Source organism: Ambystoma mexicanum, chromosome 13, assembly GCF_040938575.1.
Source record: "Ambystoma mexicanum isolate Mex_15411 chromosome 13, UKY_AmexF1_1, whole genome shotgun sequence".
NCBI lineage: Eukaryota > Metazoa > Chordata > Amphibia > Caudata > Ambystomatidae > Ambystoma > Ambystoma mexicanum.
This window is the reverse complement of record NC_090938.1, coordinates 500,425,933-500,445,568: the sequence shown is the minus strand read 5'-3', so window position 1 is coordinate 500,445,568 and position 19,636 is coordinate 500,425,933. Positions and strand designations below refer to the sequence as shown.

The 19,636-nt window shown below is 45.6% G+C and overlaps 1 protein-coding gene across 1 annotated transcript in view; it reads right to left on the bottom strand.

Moving 5' to 3' along the window:
* Nucleotides 1-19,264, bottom strand: part of PSMD11 (proteasome 26S subunit, non-ATPase 11) — a 996,429-nt gene extending 977,165 nt beyond the window's left edge. Inside the window, exon 1 of the mRNA XM_069634167.1 lies at nt 19,079-19,264. Coding sequence (XP_069490268.1) covers nt 19,079-19,169 — 91 coding nt within the window. The 5' untranslated portion in view covers nt 19,170-19,264. The remainder of the gene's footprint in view (nt 1-19,078) is intronic.
* Nucleotides 19,265-19,636: the final 372 nt, after the last annotated feature.

The following is a 19,636-nucleotide window of genomic DNA, read 5'->3' as shown; positions in this document are numbered from 1 at the left end:
CCTACTGAAGAAGCTACAACGGATCCAAAACACTGCAGCCAGACTACTCCTCAAACTATCCAGAAGAGACCACATCACCCTGGCCCTAAAAACACTACACTGGCTCCCAGTAAAACAGTGTATCATCTTCAAAACAATGTGCATAACGCACAGGGCAATCAGCGGACAAGGAGCAGAATTCCTACAAAAAAAAATAATCTACAAGCCAACGAGACCGCTCAGGTCAAGCAACGAAATCCGACTGGAACAAAAACCTTACATCAAGAAGAAACTCGGAGGCACCGCTTTCTACCACTTAGCCGCGAAAACCTGGAACATCCCAAAAGTAATGAGGAACACCAAAGATCACCTTAAATTCAGAAAATTACTAAAAACCTGCCTCTTCAACACCAGAGACTAAAACCGAAACAATAAGACAAACGACTCATCAAAAAAGGGACATTGACAAACCCCTAGAATCCGACAGAAGTACCCTGAGCACCAGTAGGGCTGACGCTGGACACAGAGGTCCACCTGCTAGACCCAGAGAAACGGAGGCAACTACTCCAACCAACCCTTACCATCCCCCACCACCCGTACAGCCACAACTAGGTACCACAGGGCTGTGGAACGGACAAGATACCACCAATCACCACACAATCGGAAGTATGGACACTAGCAGCCGCGCTAGTCATGTGGAGGGGGTGAGGAGCATGCAAGATTATTAATGGAGCGGGCGGAGGGGACAGCTAAATCCTCAAACGGCCTCGAATGAAAAAACGGGCACGTACCTCCTGAGGCTCAGGGTGTACAAGCATCCCGTTGTGGAAGATTACACAAGCTCAACCGGTTCAGTCCAGGATAGAGATACAAACTAACCAATACCACTAACAATTTCCTTCTCTGCATACACCTCTCAAACTCCAAACCAACCAACCAAAAACCTCTAGCGCAGCAAACCGCACGAACTTCACTACACTGCAACAACAAAACAAAAACACACAGACTCGCACATCAGCACACGACGACTTCCGGCCGCATACACCCCAGGCCCAGCCGACGGAACCACCGGGCTGAGGCTGCCAACAGCACATCACTGCAATCTTGCACTTTTCCAGCCTCCACCGACTAACCCACCCTCCCTCCCTCTTTCAGAGCCGCCAGAGCGCCAGGGGACCACTCCGGTGGTGATAATGTTAAAGGTCATTTGTACCGTGCACTAACATAGAACCAATCACCTCGTGGGGCACTATGCAGTGGCATCATTAGATGCAATTAAAGCTTTCGATTCTATAGAAAATTCGCCATGGCTAGAATCCACTTGCAGAAATTCAGTCTAGGAGTAGACTTCATTAGATGGGTAATGTTACTATACAACAAACCTATAGCAAGAATCAAAAAAGGTTGTCAGATTTCCGAGCAATGGAAGCTTGAGAAAAGTACCAGACAGGGATGCCCCTTATTCCCCTATGCTATTAATTCTAGTGTTAGAATCAATAGCAGCACACCTCAGGTGAGAAGAGAGAGGCTGCCATAGTGTTAAGTGGCAAATGTCACCTGGTCTCCATTAATGCAGATGATATGCTGCTTTACATACAACACCCAGAACCTAATTTAAAATACTTAGATTCTGGAGAGTTTGCGGATCAGGCATCACAATCAGTCTCGACAAATCGTGTCTGTTCCCATTGGCCGTTAACTGCTATCAGAAAGCGGTTTACAGGCATTACAGATACCATGGCACAGAAACACGTTCAAATACCTAGGCATAGACATCTACCATGAACTGCAGAAGGAACAGGAGAATAACACCCTACTAGCACTACGAATAGTGGAGAAGTCAATGGACTTCTGGACACAACTACCACTGTCACTTATAGGCAGAGCTTCAATATTAAAAACTGGTGGTCCTGCCCAGAATGTTGCATTTCTTCAGTGACGTCCCATATAACAAGCCCATAAAGTTCTTCACAGAATTATCGGTAGGCAGAAGAAGATTCCTGTGACACAATAGAAGGTGTAGGCTGGCCTTGTCCACGCTATGCCGCCCATACAAGAGAGGAGTTATCCGATTGCCCAACTTTGAACTTTATTTCCCAATGAGCCAATTGCAGTGCGTAACCAACTGGCTATCTGACGAACCCTCACTAGAATATGCTCTGCTACAGAAGTCCAGCAAGCCGTTCTTCCTGAAAGAAGTGCTATGGATAAAGAAAATCCTCCTTAACTGTACACATTGGGGAAGAGTATCTGGCTAAGAAAACGCCAAGTACTTCAGTTAAATACCCTGTTCTCCTCACAAATCAGTCTTCTTGCACTGGTGGCGTACAACCAACAAACAGTTAAACTTACGTAGGTACTGGGAGCCCAAAGCTGTGGCAAATAGGCAACTTGTTTACAGAAGGAGAGCTATCCAACTTCCATGATTAACAGGCATACACATGGGGCAATACATCACATACATTAAACTGGTAGATACACTTAAATCAAAACGGCTAGAGTTGCTGAACCATATGGACTTCAATAGCATGGTAGATACCCTGCACCCTGTGTCAGACGACGGACACATCACCTCTAGAATATATGAATTGCTCATCTCCAGTGCTGCAGCGTTGGGGAACAATTCACAGGCAAGCTGGAAAAGCGTACTAGTGTATCATAAACAGGTATCCAGGAATGCCAGGCTGCCACAGCTACAATTATCACACACAGCCTACCTCACACCAACTATGTATCGAAATGTAAAAATGCAGAAACAGCGCTGCCTAAAATTCAAGGCTTAAAAAGTGGCCATGCTGCATATGTTTCGGGCATGCAACATAATCCAACAACACTGGGAAGCTATTACAGACAATCTAGCCCAAGCAGACATCACATTGAATGTGCAATCCCCAGAAGCATGCTTGCTGGGAAGGTTCACCAGGAAAAAAAAAAACATCTAGGAAATGTAAAGATCTAGCATACATATTAGCTTAACGCAGAATAGCCATGGGTTGGAAATCCCAGAAGAACCAAAGTGTTGGTATCTTGGTGGGCAGACTTGCATAAATGGGCAATGGCTGAATCTACAGTGTGGCAGAGGGCAGTTAATACGGCCCCATCAGACAGCTTAACGTATCTTTAAGAATGGAAAATACTCATGCAAGCAGTATTTGCACCCAAGAGCAAAGAAAACCAGAACAATACCCTATGAGCCAAACATATGCCTGGGTCTATACGTAAGCAGAAAGGAGCCGTGAAGGCTGAGTAACGCAAATACAGAGACTGGAAACAGCCCCAACCAGTGCACATGTTCGTTAAGTTGGGTTAGGGAGGTGGGCAGCAGGAGGGGATGCATTGTCCAAGTAGTAATCTGTCTCTTTGCAACTTATGGGAGAGACCATTAAATGATTAAACTGTACACGTTTGCATTGTGTTGAATCCCTAAAATTCAAAACATTCAGCACACACTTCTGCTTATGTGTGCAATGAGATCTAAATTATTTCAGTTTCTTCTAAACGTGTGCCAGCTGAGCACAGCACTAAAGCATGTTACGGGGAGATTTGTGACATCTCAGGCTGCTAACGAACATATTAAGGAAGGTAAATTGGGTGACTGGCCCTTAAATGTCAGCACCCCTTAATAGGAACCAAATTTCCTTGCCTCTCATAGCATGTAGCTTCTGGTAATCAGTTTCCAGACTGTCCCTTTCCCTCAACTGCAAACTTGCAGATGTAGGTTTTCTTGTACATGGGGTACAAAGAATCTAAACAGAACAGGGCACAAAATCTGCACTCGCCACTAGCTGGCGATAATTGCCTCTCGATTAGGCAATTGTGTGCGCAGGGGTCAAAAGTTCAAGTTACTAGCCAGCCCTAAAGTTATTCACCACCTCAATTCTACAGGGCACACCATTTCTGACTCGCCAAGAGTAACGAGGGAATATTTTGAGACCTGTACTGCGTTTGTGTAGAATTGAGGCGTCCAATGCCTCTCTATGGATGGCTTGTAGGTTGCAATTTAGGCAATCAGAGGCAGAGAGGCAATGAGAGTTGGGGAAATGCTTCCAGTCTGAAAGAGGCCAGTGGTAGCAGTGCTGCGCTACAGTTTTTGCCTTGTAAAGCCTACTCTCCCCTTCCCTCGCCTAACCAACTCCTTGATAAGGTCTCCTACAACCTTACACTACACACATACATACCAAGCACCAACAGCATGCTGCCACGAACCTGTGGCAACATATCAACACTAACCAAAGCATGACAGATCTCTTTAGCCCTCTAAACACTCCCACGTCAGCGGCTACCAAGTCCCAAAGCACTGTAGACGGTAAGAACTTTGCCACTTACCTATTGGTGACATACACCGAAGTTTCTCCACCACTCATGGAAAAGCAGATCGGCACATAGGAACCGGCTACTTAGACCTCCACCCATCAACATCACTGATTTCACATGTGCGTCACCCACTAATAACCCTCCATTCTTTCGAACCGTATGTAGCTAGGCCAACAATGGTGGCAAAAGGGTGCTATGCAAGACTACAATCATCACCTTGCATCACAAACTGCAATACACAGAAATGCTTTAGTCTTCAGAATCTATGCCCTGAATTGCAGTTACAGAACCATGCATGGTCAGGATTTATAACGCAAAGGAATAGTCCCCTTCCAGTGCAGATTTTCAAGTAAAAACTATGAAAAATGAAGAAGCCCTTTGGACATAAGTATGCATTTCCTTAGGTGAACACCTTTGTGCTTCACATGAATGCATGCAACGCGTTGAGGCAATATTGTGCTAGGGATCTTCATTCATGCCCATCATGGTACAAATGTTGCATGGGGGCATAAACATATCAAAGTAATATGTGAAAGCGTGGATCTAGAATGTAGAGAACTAGATGCCATGTACACTGGCTGACCTCAGTTTTTCCCCCTCGGGTGGTTTGGTTTTTTGTTCGCACTGGTGTTTATTTTCTACTTTGGTGTAGATATTTAAAAAAGGTCTTTTGGCGTGTATTTTTTGCTGTATGCACTCTGTACTTTGGCTTGTGTAGCCGGGCGCGGACACACTGGAAGGAGGATAAGTAGCTTTTATTCAATGAAACCCGCAGCTTTTCCACCAACTGACAACCCCCCCCCAAAGATCCACGTTCTAAACGTGACCCCCCACAACATTTTAAATGTAATAGCTACCACACACCTTCCCCCTAAAATCCTCATGGAAAAAGATAAAATAGGCGACAACAAAGAAACAGCCACGAGCAGAAGAACTAACAAAACAAAAACAAACAAAGAACATAACAGAAATGAGAACAAATAAAGGAAAATCACTAATGTGTACAAATGTAGAGCACAGAACCAAGCTATGCATAAAATAAAAACCAACCTATAAATGCAAGAAGAGCATAACTTTAAACATTTGACATAATCCTTCATCCAAACAGGCTCCCTCCTTCTCCTCACAGAGCCACCACCACCACAAAGGTTACTACCAATGCTGACAGCAGCAGAGCTCACCCAAGCAGCCTCTCCAGAAAGGCAGTAATTCACTGCCCCTACTCCACAATCATCTCCAAACGCATCCATCAACCCAGGAACCTCCCCCCCCCATCCACCACACGATTCACAGCCTCCACCGCCACCACTCTACCCAAATTCCAAATGGACCCATCATCCACCCTAGCAGCATTGCAAAGCCACTGAAGCACTTTAGGCTCTGAAACCTTCGACCTTCCTTTGGCCCTGTGCGTTCCTTTTTTACACGCATCCATGACCCTACTATCACCTTGACCCTCAGCTTAGTTCTACGACCCAACCTGGCATCATAATAAAGCTTATTTCTCCATTTCGCCTCACTAATCTTCCTCAAACTTGCATTGAAATCTAACATTTTCCTATTCACATCGTTAACCTTGGACAATTTGTTCACCCAGGCTGGGCTGAGACCTGTATTGTCCTCTCTGCCCCTCAATCCTAAACCCTGTTGAAGCACTCAACTACACCATTAGACTGAGGCCTAGACAAAGACGTTTAAATCCCCTCTTAGCATAATCGGCTATTTCTGCACTCTTACATTGAATACCATTGTCACACCACATTTCTCCCAGGAAACCCTCCCTTCTGAACACTTGTTCCAAGAACTTGATTACCTCAGCACTAGATATTTGTCTAACACACTTCTCCTCTGGCCATCTCAAAAAATTATCCACCAGAACAATCAAGAACCTATGCTCCTTGCCCAACATCTGATACATCGCAAAATGTCAATCGCCATATGTGACCACACTCACTCGGACAACTGCAGCAGCGAAAATTCTGGTCTGCAAGTCTTAAAGGCCTTGTTGCAACTGCGACAAGCACCACACTACCTAATCGCTCTCTCCACCATAACATCCATTGCATTCCACCAAAATCTCTCCCTCAACTTCCTGTTAGTACAAGTTGACCCAGAATGCCCCTCATGTGCCTTGGTGGCAAGCTTCTCTCTAAAGCACGTAGCTACCACCAACACTGTTCCCCGTAAAATGTCATCCTCCAACGTGAACTTATCCTTGATCTCCCAGAAAGCCTTTTAATCAAAGCTTTCTCAGCCATCCCTTTAGTCCACAGCACTAACCCACTTAGGACTGGATCATTTGCCAAGCCATCTTTCCACTCCTCAATCACCACAAATTTGTCTGCGAACACCTCTCCAATAAAGGCGACTATCAGTTCTTCCTCTTCCTGCACAACTTTCTTTTCGCCCGTTACTTCTAAAAGGCGCCCGCGACAGGAAATCAGACACCCTGTTCACAACACCAGACACACACACACTACCTTAAAATCGTATCCCTCAACGCTGAAACACAACCTGGCAATCCTAGGCATGGCCTAGGATTGATTAAATCAATCTCTAAATATATAATATTAGGGAGTGCTTCTACTGATCTACCCCTTTGCATAATCCTAGGCATGGCCCTCATGCCTTTTACAGAAAGCACCTCCACCAATGGCTTGTGATCCGTTCTGACCAACTGCCCCACACAGTTCCTAAATTATTCGATTCCCCACACACTGGCCAGCAGCTCCCTCTCAATGACCAAGTATCTACACTCACAGCTTTGGATGCGTGGCAAATCGTCTCTACACCAACCATTTGACAAAGAACCGCTCCTTCAACTTACATCTACAGTGATAATGCACTCATTCTTCACCTTGAATCCTCCCAAATTCTGTGCATCACAAATCTCATCCTTTATAGCCTCCAACGCCCTCTGACACTCCTTAGTCCACAAACTCTACACCCGAATCGGCTCCGACACAACAGCAACATTCTTAAACTTGTAACATTCAGAGAGGCCTAAACATCCCCTTACTCCATCCTTGTTCTTCGGAATAGGTGCCTCCCCTCACTGCCCGCATGGCATCAACTCCTGGGGGATAGCCCTTAGCACCCACCTGATGACCAAGATACTCCACCTCTTTCACCCTGAACTGAAATTTGCTCAACTCAATCGTTATCCCTCTCTCACAACCTAACTTCATATAATCTATTCTCATGCTCCACCACATTTGTGCCATATACCAAAATGTCATCCTGGTACACCAGTGTACCTTCTATTCCTTTAAGGATGTTATTAATCACCCTCTGAAATATCACTTCAGCAGACGCTAGTCCAAGTGGCATTCTATGGACACAAAAAAAAACAAAGTGTGATAAAATTCATCAAAGACTGATAATCCCCAGTTAAAGGAATCTGGTGAAACGCCACCGACATATATAGGCTTGTGAACACAGCTGCTTCTCCTACATTGTTCAACATCTATGATCACTGGCACCGGAAACGTGTCCACAGAAATATTTCTGTTGACGTCTCCAAGTTCCACACACATCCTGATCTTCCCATTCTTTATACGTGCCACCACTATGGGGCCAATTCATTCCGCTGCCTCCACTCTTAACAATTCACCCTTCAAGAAGCTTTTCGAGTTCCACCTCCACTCCGATGGAAAGAGGAACATGCATTGTGAGCAAAAGCCTCCGACCTCAATACTATTTTATGAGCAAATCCCCTCAAACATCCCAACTTGCTGTTGAACAACTCTGCAAAAGTGTCCGCCTCAATGCCTGCCGTGCATGAAATACAGGTTCATCGCTCCTGTGGTCTAATCTTATACCCAAGGCGGTATGATCTCGCCCTCCTAGAACATCCACCCCTTCTTTGCTACATACACGTTGATCATATGCTCCATCACAGACTGGAGCATGCCTTTCCTGGAAATCCTGGAACCTTCAAACCCTCCAAGATCCTTGATGTTTGATCGCCTAAGCACACCATTCAAACCCGCCTCCTGCACCTTCTTCCACCTGTCCTCCGCTAAAATTGTATACGGTAAGCAGCTGTCTACCATTACTTTCACTTGGAAGTCATCAATCCTGATCTTACAGCTGGGGCACTTGATGTGGGAATAATCTACAGCTTTCCTGCATCAGCACCACACGATCTTTGCCAAGTTCGAAACACTTGTGTACGAGCGCGATAGAAATAAAAGATCAATATCTGAGCTCTCGTCATCTTGAATGCACAAGACCTTCCTGTGACATGAGACTGAAGTGCCCCTTGAGACCACAATTTGTGCAGTTTTGATTAAGCACAGGACAGGATTTGGCACTGGTAACATCCAAATCAGCCGCACCTGTAGCATCTCACTTTTTCATCATCAGAAACTGACTAATGGTGGTGGTTCTTCCCCTTGGCTACAAATACTTTTGGGTTCTTCCTTCCGCATGCTACTCTTGTTCCTATAGGTGATAACATTCACCTGCCACAATTCCTTGCCAAAGTCATCTTTGCTTACTTACGTCATTTCACTTTTATCGTATGATAACACAAAAGCATGTGCGCCGCCTTCTTGGCTATTGCAATGGCCTCCACAACCGCTCCTGAATTACTGTACTATTTGGCTATTTTACAGCGACCGACATTTCCCAACTACAGAACGCCAAACCAAGCAGTAACTTGTGATATCCAAGACTCTACAATTCCTGGTTAAATGTCCCTCCTCACATTGACTGCCAGACTAAAAAGCAACAGATTTTTTTTTAAAGAAAAAAAATTGTGAAAAGTTAAAGAAATTAAAAACAAAAAATACATCTTAACAGAAAGGAATGATCCACGAGTAATGAAGATCACTTGACCGCCGTTTTACAGGTTGCCCGGACAACCAAGATGGCCACTGCTCATCCAGGCACTTGCTCAATCAGTTTACTGGTTGCCGCAGCAAACAAGATGGCAACCGCATCCCCAGTAGCTCGCCAACGCTTTCCTCTAACCCACGGACGCTCGGCGTACAGTCTCTCTCTCCTCCCTTTCCCTTAAGCCTCACAACTTCACACCAGTGCAGGCCGCTGCCCCCAGGGGCCTCCACATCGTGTCAGCTACCAAAACTGCACCAGAGGTTACAACAGGGGTCAACTACTAGCTCCAGACTGCAGGCCCACTGTAACATCGGACCCACAGGGCAGCAGCCACTAACCTTGTTGCCAAATTGAAGCAGGGCAGTGACACACTGGAAGGAGGGCAAGTAACTTTTAGTCTATGAACCCTGCAGCAAGGCCACTTAACAGCCAGCCACAAGCTCTTCCACCAACTGACAATCCCCCCCCAAAGATCGAGGATCTAAACATGACACCACATTCTGAATGTAATGGTTACCACAGCTTGAAAACATCTTTGCATCACTCAAGTGTTCCTGCATTTTCTTGAACGTTTGCACTAGAAGGGACAATTCCTTTGGATTAGTTTGTTATGCTCATGGTCAGGATTTAGACCAACTAGCCCCTTAACTCGCACATGCTGCACCATACATCGTCAAGCTTCAGACAGCTGAGCAATCTCCCCTAAACCGCACATGCTCAAGCTTTACACAGCAGAGCTACCACGATCCTACAACCCAGCTTCCAAAGTCACATGCCCTGCAGTTTATGGTTGGTTATAGAAAGCAGGGTTATTCCCCCCCAAAAATCGGACGACCTGCACAGCAGATGTTGCCCTACTGAATTTCACATTAAGATATCCCTAAGAAACCCACTAACAAGCTGGTATTTTAACCACACTCTTGCCACTCACCAACACAAATGGCTAAAGAAAACCCTCTCCACCAGTCTAAGCAATTCAAAACTCTCTCCATTCAACTTGCAAACTCACCAACTGGTAACACAACCTGACAAGTCAACACCCGAGACCTCCCATCTGGAAACAAAATGCCTTTTGAGTACAAATCAATACCCACCTAGAAAACTTCCATACAGACAACTTCCATACAGACAACTTCCATACAGACAACTTCCATACAGACAACTTCCATACAGACAACTTCCATACAGACAACTTCCCCTGGTTCGTAAAACACCAACAGTTCAGGACAACGTGTCATTTTACTCTCTTCTAACAAGACCCCCACTTGCCCCTTCAGATGCACTAGAACACCCGAGACAATGAAAAAGCCACAGGTGCATGGTATAAATCCCACTTACATAATATAGCTTTATAGACCTGATACGAGGGCCGTACTGGGTGTTATGGGGCCTGAAGACTGAGTTCAAGGCCACAGCATAGGGAAGGCCTTTAACGAGTTAGGAGGGACCATAACGCCCGGTGCGGCCCGTGCAGTAGGTTTATAAAGCTATTAGAACACCCTCAGTATTTTATTAAAGAAATAAGACTACTTTTTGTAGGGTGTGGGAGGTAATTAGCACTAGGGGGCAGGGGGGTCGAGTGTTTAATTATAGAAAGCAACTGCAGGTGCGAGTAGTTTATTTTTATAACGCAGAGCAACACAGGGGCAAAGTTAGTTGTATATGTAAATATAATATTGAATTATTTCAACAACAAAAAAAGAGTAACATTCAGTAGGTGGGCACTACATAATGATTACTTTTGTTTGTAGAGGTTTCCATTTACAGCATTTGTATTGCACTCTTATGAAGCTGAAAATAAATGTTTCCTTTGCTTAGTTTCGTTGAGGGGGCAGGAACACATTAAATATGCTCGCATGGCAATGCGGCAGATAGTGTTCGAGTTCAAAAGAAAGCTTTTATTTTGTTAGCTTTGGTAAGGGGGTGAGCTAAGTTATGTATGCTCACACATCAATGTTAAACAGAACATAAATTGTTGCCGGAGCTTAAACATTAATCCTTCATTCACTTGACTTCCATGAGAGGGCAGGGCCACATCAGGTATGCTTGCACGGCAGCATAACTAATGCAGGCGCTTAATGGGACGCAGGCAGATTAGGAAGGCAGCGGCAACTTTCTTCTCGCCGGCAACTGTTCTAGGCTGTCATGGACAGCCGAGGCATGCGATTCAATTATTTTCCGTGCGATATTTAACCTGCGGGCTATGCCAGTTCGTATAGCCCACAGATTGACCAATCAGGTTTCTGAAAACACCACTAGTGTTCTCTAATAAAACACGCAACCTAAAGTACTAACCCCAGATTGAGAAACAGCATATTAGAAGGAAACCAATCCAAAGAAGGGGCTGACAAGGGAGTTCAATATGAAACCATGTACATTGTAACACCCAGGTCTAGTTCGCATGACTATAAATACAATGGTGTTCCTCCTACAATTAATTTCTTGCGCTTAAAGCTCTGTGCTCATAAGTTCTGCGACACCCATCTGTTCAGAAATAGAAGAGACGACAATGCCTAAACATGCAATTGCCAACGTGCATCTTTGAGAAAAAAATGACACGATGATCCTTCCAACAATATGATGCAGCCGAGGACAAAACACTATGCGTGTTACACCAAGTATATTTTGTAATAAGCGCTTTTTAAATAAAGAAGTCTTTGTATCCCATCACATACCCACCTGTCCAAACACTCATTCAGTGACATTCTCGATAACGCCAATGTTCCACCGTACACAGTCACCGTTCGCAAAACGAGCTTTAAACAGAACTTGTCACATACAAAGTTTATACAATGATCACCAGGTCTAACTCGTCTGTTACTTCTCCCTCCTGCTATGACACTGTAGCAACAAGCTCTTTGTTCTCATAATACAATAACGAGCTGCGCCTAGCTCTTCCTTTGAAGATATACTTTAAACAGCTCGGGACGATAGCTAAATTGCAACACGCTCAGCTTGGAAGCAAGACGACGTGGAGCAACACAAATTCAATCCCCAGTTCCGCGCTTAGAAACCTCTGGGTATTAAGCATGTTATAAATAACCAATAATTAGAAGAATAACTTCACAAAAAAGCCATATTAGTAAGGCAATTTTCTATTTTGCAAGTCAACATTCCCCTGCTTCATTTGGTTGTCTTGTCGCACTGGGTGGAATTGCAATGAACAACAAATAACCCTTGGTTGACTATCAAAAACATGTCAATACGTTCACGCCCATGACAGCTTCCATTTTTAAACACTGAGATGACGAAATGGTGAATACAAGCCACTGTTTAGGGACTCTACGGCCAACTAGTGATGGAAAGAAAATGTGTTAAGCATCATCTGTGTATGAGTGATGTTAGGATGCAGAGGGCGAGGGTTGCAACTGGGAATAGAGTGCGAGTGATTGACAGTGTTGCAGATTATGGAAGAAAGTAAGGAGTTGTGGTGGTTTGGACGAGGCGAGTGAAGAATTGAGAGGTCAATGAAGTTCTCAAAAGGTCAGAAAATTGAGTTGCCAAACTCAGTCAGCCTCCAAGGTTTTGGGATTACAGGATTATTTGTACTATACACCTAAAAGAAATGTAGACTTGTAAAAACACGCAGCTTCGTTCCCAAAATCAAAAAATATATAAATTAACCAAACCCTTTTAAATGACCAAATCTAAAAGCCCGGTATAGTGACCTTTAATGTGCATTGTTTTCTAACCTAATTACATCCAAACAAAGCCAAAATGAAGGTACATTAACGAGCTAAAGGGGGTATTTATTTCATTTTAGACCATCAGGAAATAGGGAAGATGTTTTTTTCCACTGTGCAGATGCACATCAAGCCACCAGAACGTACTAAAAAACAGGAGATCCTCCACTGAAAGATTCCGGAAACTGGACTAGGTACTTTTTCAAAGAATTAACCAATGGTGCAGTACACCCTCCTGTTCTACTGGGAAGAGTGAAAACAAACAAGAGCCTAACACAATCAGACAAATACACAACCTCACGGCACCAAGATGACTGCGCCAGACTTGTTAATCTTGACTACCATGGTACACTGGAGGACCTGCCCCTTACATTTCACTATTTCCAAGTCTCTGTTACTTGTTCAAAAGATGAATAAAAGCACTTTATTTTTATTTATTGTTATATGGTTTAAATAAACCTTTAACAAAACGAAAATTAATTTAAAAAGTTCATAATATCGAATTCATTACAATGCAACATTACAATTAGTTAAAAAGCATCACACACAAAACTTACAAATCATTCCAAATGTAATGACTTTATAATACCTGTGACTGCCATGAAGTGGTTCTTCCTGCCAGGCAAAATCGCATAAAAGAGTCACGGAGCATAGTTAAAATAGGTAAATGCGGTCTAAAATGCATTTCTTGCTGACGCTGAACCTGCGGGCAGGCAGTTATAAAATGTGTGTTTCAACCGTATTCGACAACCCACAAAACTTATATACACCTTTATCAACATTTATCATATGGTAACATATCAAAATCTCTTTCGGAATTTCAATCATTGCACTGCTTTATTTGGGTACACAGCAAGATAAAGGGCAACCGTCCCTACAGATTTAAAAAGCAGACCTCAAATGGGCCAGTGATTTGTCTGCGTGCATAGACCCCATTGTATTTGCCCAATTAAGGCTATAAAGATTTTTTTTTTTACTCTCAAGATTTTCTTTAAGATAGTCAACTGAGATCTAATTCTCCTAATTTATGGTTGCATGTCGAGAATTCCTGCAAAAAGGCCTCCTTACCACATAACAGCACCCTATTAATTTCCTCATATAATGAGGTTGTGCATGGTGTACACAGCCACAAGAACCGCCACTGGGCCCAAACTCTTAATGAAATAACACCAAGTTCATATTGAATGAATGCTAGGGGCGTGCCGTGTGCCATTTGAGCCCTTCCCCACAGCCAACCTTCAAGACCAGGAAGCACATTTAATTGCCAAAATGGTAATATTTCATAACTGTAGAGTAACTTGGGAATAATGTTTCCCCTCAAAGAACTTAAGTGAGGGAAGAAATGAGTACTTCCCATATTTAGCATCCACTCACACCAGTTGATTTCCCTTAAAAATTACATTATGTTTTGCTGATATCGGGAATTCCTGGTTAACAATACCCTTCAACTTTTCAAGCTTTACATTGTCAATTTGACACGTAAATTTTACCGCGCTAAGTTTCCCAGTAAAATGCATTACTTGTGTTGGGAACTATTTTTAATTTGTGGACGTCAGCAAACTTGGAAAAAAAAAATATATTAAAAAATAAAGATGCTGTAGTCCTATTGGGGTCTGATCAAAATAAATCGCATATGCTAACCAGAGTAATTGCAGTTGATCAATCTTTGGAGTAACCAACGCAGCTGTATTGTGGTGCTCTCCACTGTCACTGAAATATAAATGAAAGTGCTGGCGTAAATGCACATCACTGCCGGACTCCTCAGGACGTTGGTTTTCTCCTTGACAAGTTACCGTCACGATCTAATATAACCTATTTCAGTACTGGAATATAGCCCAATAATGAGTAAGCAGACCCAGCGGCATTCTCCATTTAACAAGCTTGCTCCATAATAGACACGATCTTTAGTAAATCTTGCTCAGACCTCTGCCAGTTGTATGTTTATTACTATAAACAGAACATGAAACACGAAGACGAGAAACCAGTGGAGTATTTTTTATTCGCCCTGCTTTCCACATGAATCCAGGGGAAGCAATTTGCACCAGCCCAGCCACCCCAAATACTAACGACGAACCACTAGGTCCTCAGCACCTCACCCAAACACTACGATATGGCATTTATAACGTGCCTATACACAAGTGTTTCAAGGCGCGACGAGGCAAGGGAGGGGGAACAGAGGGAAGAGGAACTTACTAGGTCAGGTGGGATTCAGATCGCTCAAGTGCATGGGAAGGGGGAAGGGACAGTGCAGTACATGGGATAAAAGGATAAATAATAAGTAAAAGTACGGCCAGCAGGTGGCAAGGGTAAGTGCAGACAACAGGTGTCAAGTGCTGGTAGTGGGACTGTAGGGATACAGAACAGTCACCAGGTGCGGGGGTTGCCAGGAAGGCAGTGCAGGTGTGCGACTGGCGGAGGAGGGGCCCTGGGCCTGTGATCAGAGGGTGGCCAGGTAACCAGTGCAGTTTCGGTTTCAGCCAGGAAGTCAGCAGGGTAGAGGAGGAGAAAAAGCAGAAGCAAATAAAAAGGTTTTGGAGGTGCTTCCGGAACCGGAGATGATTCTTCTCAAGTTTCAGGGAGGCTGTTCCAGATGGAGGCCCCAGCCAAAGAAACATTACCACCAACTTGTTGCGTGGAGAAGCAACTGGCCCTGAAGCAGTTGGAGGCGGATGAGCGAAGAGCTCGAGAAGGAAGATAGATTTGAAGATATTGAGGCCCCCAGAAGGCCTTGTGGATAAGCCAGAGGGTTTTGAACGTAATCCTCACAGCCACTGCAGAGATTTCAGTCCTGAGAGATACAATCCCTGGGCTTGAGGCCAAGGACAAGTCTTGCAGTCCTGTTCTGGATGAGTTTCAGGCAGATTCAGAAAGAGGCTGTTGCAGTAGTCCAGCCTAGAGAGAACCAGAGCTCTGGAGACAGCGAGCTTCTAGGGGAAGGAGAGGAAAGAAAGAATACCTCTGAGGAGGTGCAGCTGGTAATGCGACTTCTTAGAGACGTCAGAGATGTGAGGAGAGACTAAGTGTGGAGTCGAAGATGACCCCAATCTTTTTAGCCTCACAGGTGGTAGCAGGAAGAGGGCCAAGAGAGGCCGGCCAGAGTGACGGGAAAGGAGGGAGTGGGTGTGTAGATGAGGAGAATCTCAGTCTTACTGGCATTACGGCAGAGATCATTGGCGGCACCCCAATTCCTGGATGGCAGACAGAGTCAGATGAGAGAGGGAGAAGGGGGGGCTCAGAGTAGCCTGAAAATGAGCTGTCACCCGCATAGCACTGGAAGTTTGGGCAGAGCGCAGCAATGCAGTGGGCAAGAAGTGCCAGATATAGGTTGAACAGCCAGGGAGAGAGATTAGACCCCTGGGGAACACCACAGGTAGAGAGAGATAGAGGAGAGGAAGGATCCTAGTTGAACCTGCGAGGGTCAGAGAGGAAAGAAGTCAGCCACGCCAGGGCCCGACCAGTGATCCCCAGGTTATCAGAGACAGTTGAGCAGGATGCCATGGTTGACTGTGTCAAAGGCAGAAGAGAGATCAAGTAAGATGAGGACACAGGGGGTGTTAGAATCAAGGTTGGAGAGCAGGTCTTCACAGATGTTCAGTAGAGCTTCTGTGCTTCTTGAATCTCTAGCCAGACTGACGAACATGGAGACAGCCAACAGATTCAGTGTGGAGGTTGAGCTGGGAGATGGCCAGCTTTTCCAAGAGTTTGCCCAGGAAAGGAGTGATGGTGATTGGGCGATAGCTTGGCAGGATGGGTCGGCAGAGGGTTTCTTAAGAAGAGTGCACAAGGGAGTGCTTCAGGGGGGAAGGGAACACTCCAGTGGCGAAGGAAGGCAGGAGCCAGGGAGTCAATGTGATCCTTTATGGTTTTAGAGGAACAGGGATGAACCTGTTTTGACGAGACTTTCATAGATCGACTTGTCCAGAAACCCCGTCTGGGGAGAACAGGGGAAAGGCAGAGAAGGAGGAAGGAGAGGTGGACGAAGAAGGGCCAGAGGAAGAGCGGGGAGTACAAGGAGGAGGGGGAGATGAGGAGAGAGGACAGGATGCCCCGAGTTTGAAATGAAATGAGAAGCCAGTGCGAGGCAGAGGGCCTGGGAAAGGACAGGAGAGGTAGAGACTGCGGCAGTATTGGCCAGTTCCTTGCAGATTTGAAAGAGTTCAGCCGAGTTGTTAGATGCCACAGAGACGCGGGCTTGGATGTGAGCTCTTTTTTTGGTGAGGACAGGGAGCCGGTATTGCCTTTGGAGTAGGCGGCAGGCCAGTTTGTCAGAGGATGTACATGAAGCATGCCATTGCCTCTCAGCCACCCTGCACTTGCGTTTAAGTATGATAAGCTCTGAGCTGTACCAGGAGTTGCACTTGGCTTTGGGCTTCTGGCAGATCCTCATGACAGGGGCAAGAACAGAGTGCATCAGATATAGCAGGGTGGATCATGGAAAGGGCTGTGTCAGGGTGTGAGTCAGCCAAAGAGGCCGAGGGGGGGGTGAGAAAGTGGCGGCGAAAGCCTCAAATGACCCGCTACATGGGTCGGATGACCGAGAAAGTGCAGTAGGCTTGGCCTGAGGGGTAGAGGGTGAGCTGGGAGAAAAGGAAAAATTGATCACTCTAGGAGAGAGGAGTGGTGAGAGGGATAGAAAGGAGAAGGTCTGAGGAGATCAGAACATCCAGAGTATGCCCTGCAGAGTGAGTTGGGCCAGAGGTGAGAATAGAGAGAGTGAAGAGTCACAAAGGACGCAAGAGTCCAAAAGAAGGGCAGGGAGCATCCAGGTGGATGTTGAAGTCTCCAAGAAGGAGGAGTTGAGTGGTCGAGACCAGGAGGGAAGAGGAGAGGTCTGCCCACTCCGAGGAAAGATCTGACCAGGTGGCCGATAGATAGCCACAGTAAGGGAATGGCTAGGAGAGGGTGAGAGCCTGCAGACTAGGCATTTCGAAAGAGGAGTAGGCCTGCGCAGGAATGACAGAGGCTGGAATCCACTCAGGGAAGATCACTCGGTATGATACACATTAGTTTATACCCGACAATACACACCTTTAGCACTTAAAAAGGGTGCCTGAAGGCCATCCATTTCCTACATGTAGGTTCACAACAGTATGACAACCACCACAAATCCAAAGAATCAGCCAGAACATCTCAGCTGCCCACTTGCCTAAAGTACCAGTACACCAAATAGAGAGCCCCTGCAGGCCTGGCCCAACTGCTCAGTCACCACCAGTGCATAGGAGTTTTACTCTGCTTCCTGGCCAGAAAAGGGATCCAAGAAAACAGACAGCCATGAACACTGCCCGTCTCAACATCCCCGTTCAGCGGGATCATTACTTGTCCCAAGTAGACTACAAAAACAACGTATCATGCACATTAAACGAGACAGGTGTGCACCGCAGCACTATAACTACTTTGAACGAACTTAATATCCTAGTGAAAAGTGAAAGTGTAATGTCAATAAACAGTTTCAAGTCCAAAAATACACCCCCACCCACAGTCAGGAACCTGCATGTGCCTTGAACCTCATGTCGGTAACCCCGGACACGTTACACTGTGTCCTACCCCTGTAATCCACGGAGCTGCCCAGTGATAGAAGCTTCCTAAATGTTTCTGAACTAACTGTCCGCCTTCCTGTAGAGCATGTTCGTGTTGTGCCCTAAAAACACAGTGGAATAGTGATTCATACGATTAAAGATTCTGTTCAGCAGTTCAAAAACGTGCAACATCAACAAAACAATCCTTGGAGAGAGTTTGTCACGGGCTTGTAAATCAGGCACAAGGAAACGAGCAATCCAGTGGCACCATCTACTGAGCACAGAGCCGAGGAGCTCGGTTAATGGACAGAATCACAGTCCCTTCCGCCGTTCTGCTTACTCCCAGCCTCTTAACCAGTATACACATCCTGAAGCGGTCTACTACTGTCAGACATGGTTCCAATCCTCGTAGCAACCCCAGGCGGCCAGGCATAGCGTGCATTCTACACAATTATCCCAAGCCGGCTTGCACGCTCAGCGTTCCAACCAGTGTCTTTTGTAAACAACACAGACTCCCCGACACCCCTGCAGGCAGTGCGGACCAAAACCTTCCACCCGACCAAGGTGCGGTGCTCCGCTAAAACTTGTAACACAAGCTGTCACATGCCCACACTTCCCTCCGGAGCCCCTTGCATGGAATGGCCTAGCCGGCACAGTGAGTCAGCAGCGGGTGGCGGAGTCCCACTGCTCTATTATCAGCCTGTTCCCTTCTGCCATCTGGTAGGTCATGCAACCACCTCTCACCGATAGAGTGCAGGATGTCAATGCTGGCGTCACGGTCCGTACTAAGCAGGGTCTGTGCCCGCTGAAACTCCACCACCGCCGCAGCCGCCATCTTCCTCTCACTCAGCACCAGCCTCCGCACAGGCAGCGCCCGGAAATGCGTGCCGGAAGTAACACTGCCGGTCTGAAGTTTGAGGCAAGAAGGGATTCGTAGTCCAACAGTGCTGATCTAGTGCCATGCCTTGAACATTACTCTATTAGTATCAATGAAGTGCACTGGACACACTACCACAAGTTATTGCGGTTGTGTCATGATTCGTTCCAATTAAATCACATCTTCGATGGTTGGAAAGCAAAGATTTTGAATGGTTTATACACCAAAGATGGCGCTGTGGCTCACTAGAGCTATTGCAAGAGTTCTAGTGTTCGAACTGCGTCCCTAAAGTTATAGACATCAAAACAGGTCAACGATGACAAAGCCTCTTCCAATAGGATTCTAGTGGCAGCCACAGTGACCCGCTGTTATGACAGCTTAGTCAGCAAGGTAGGCCCCGCGGAGAACATTTTCGAGATGAAAAA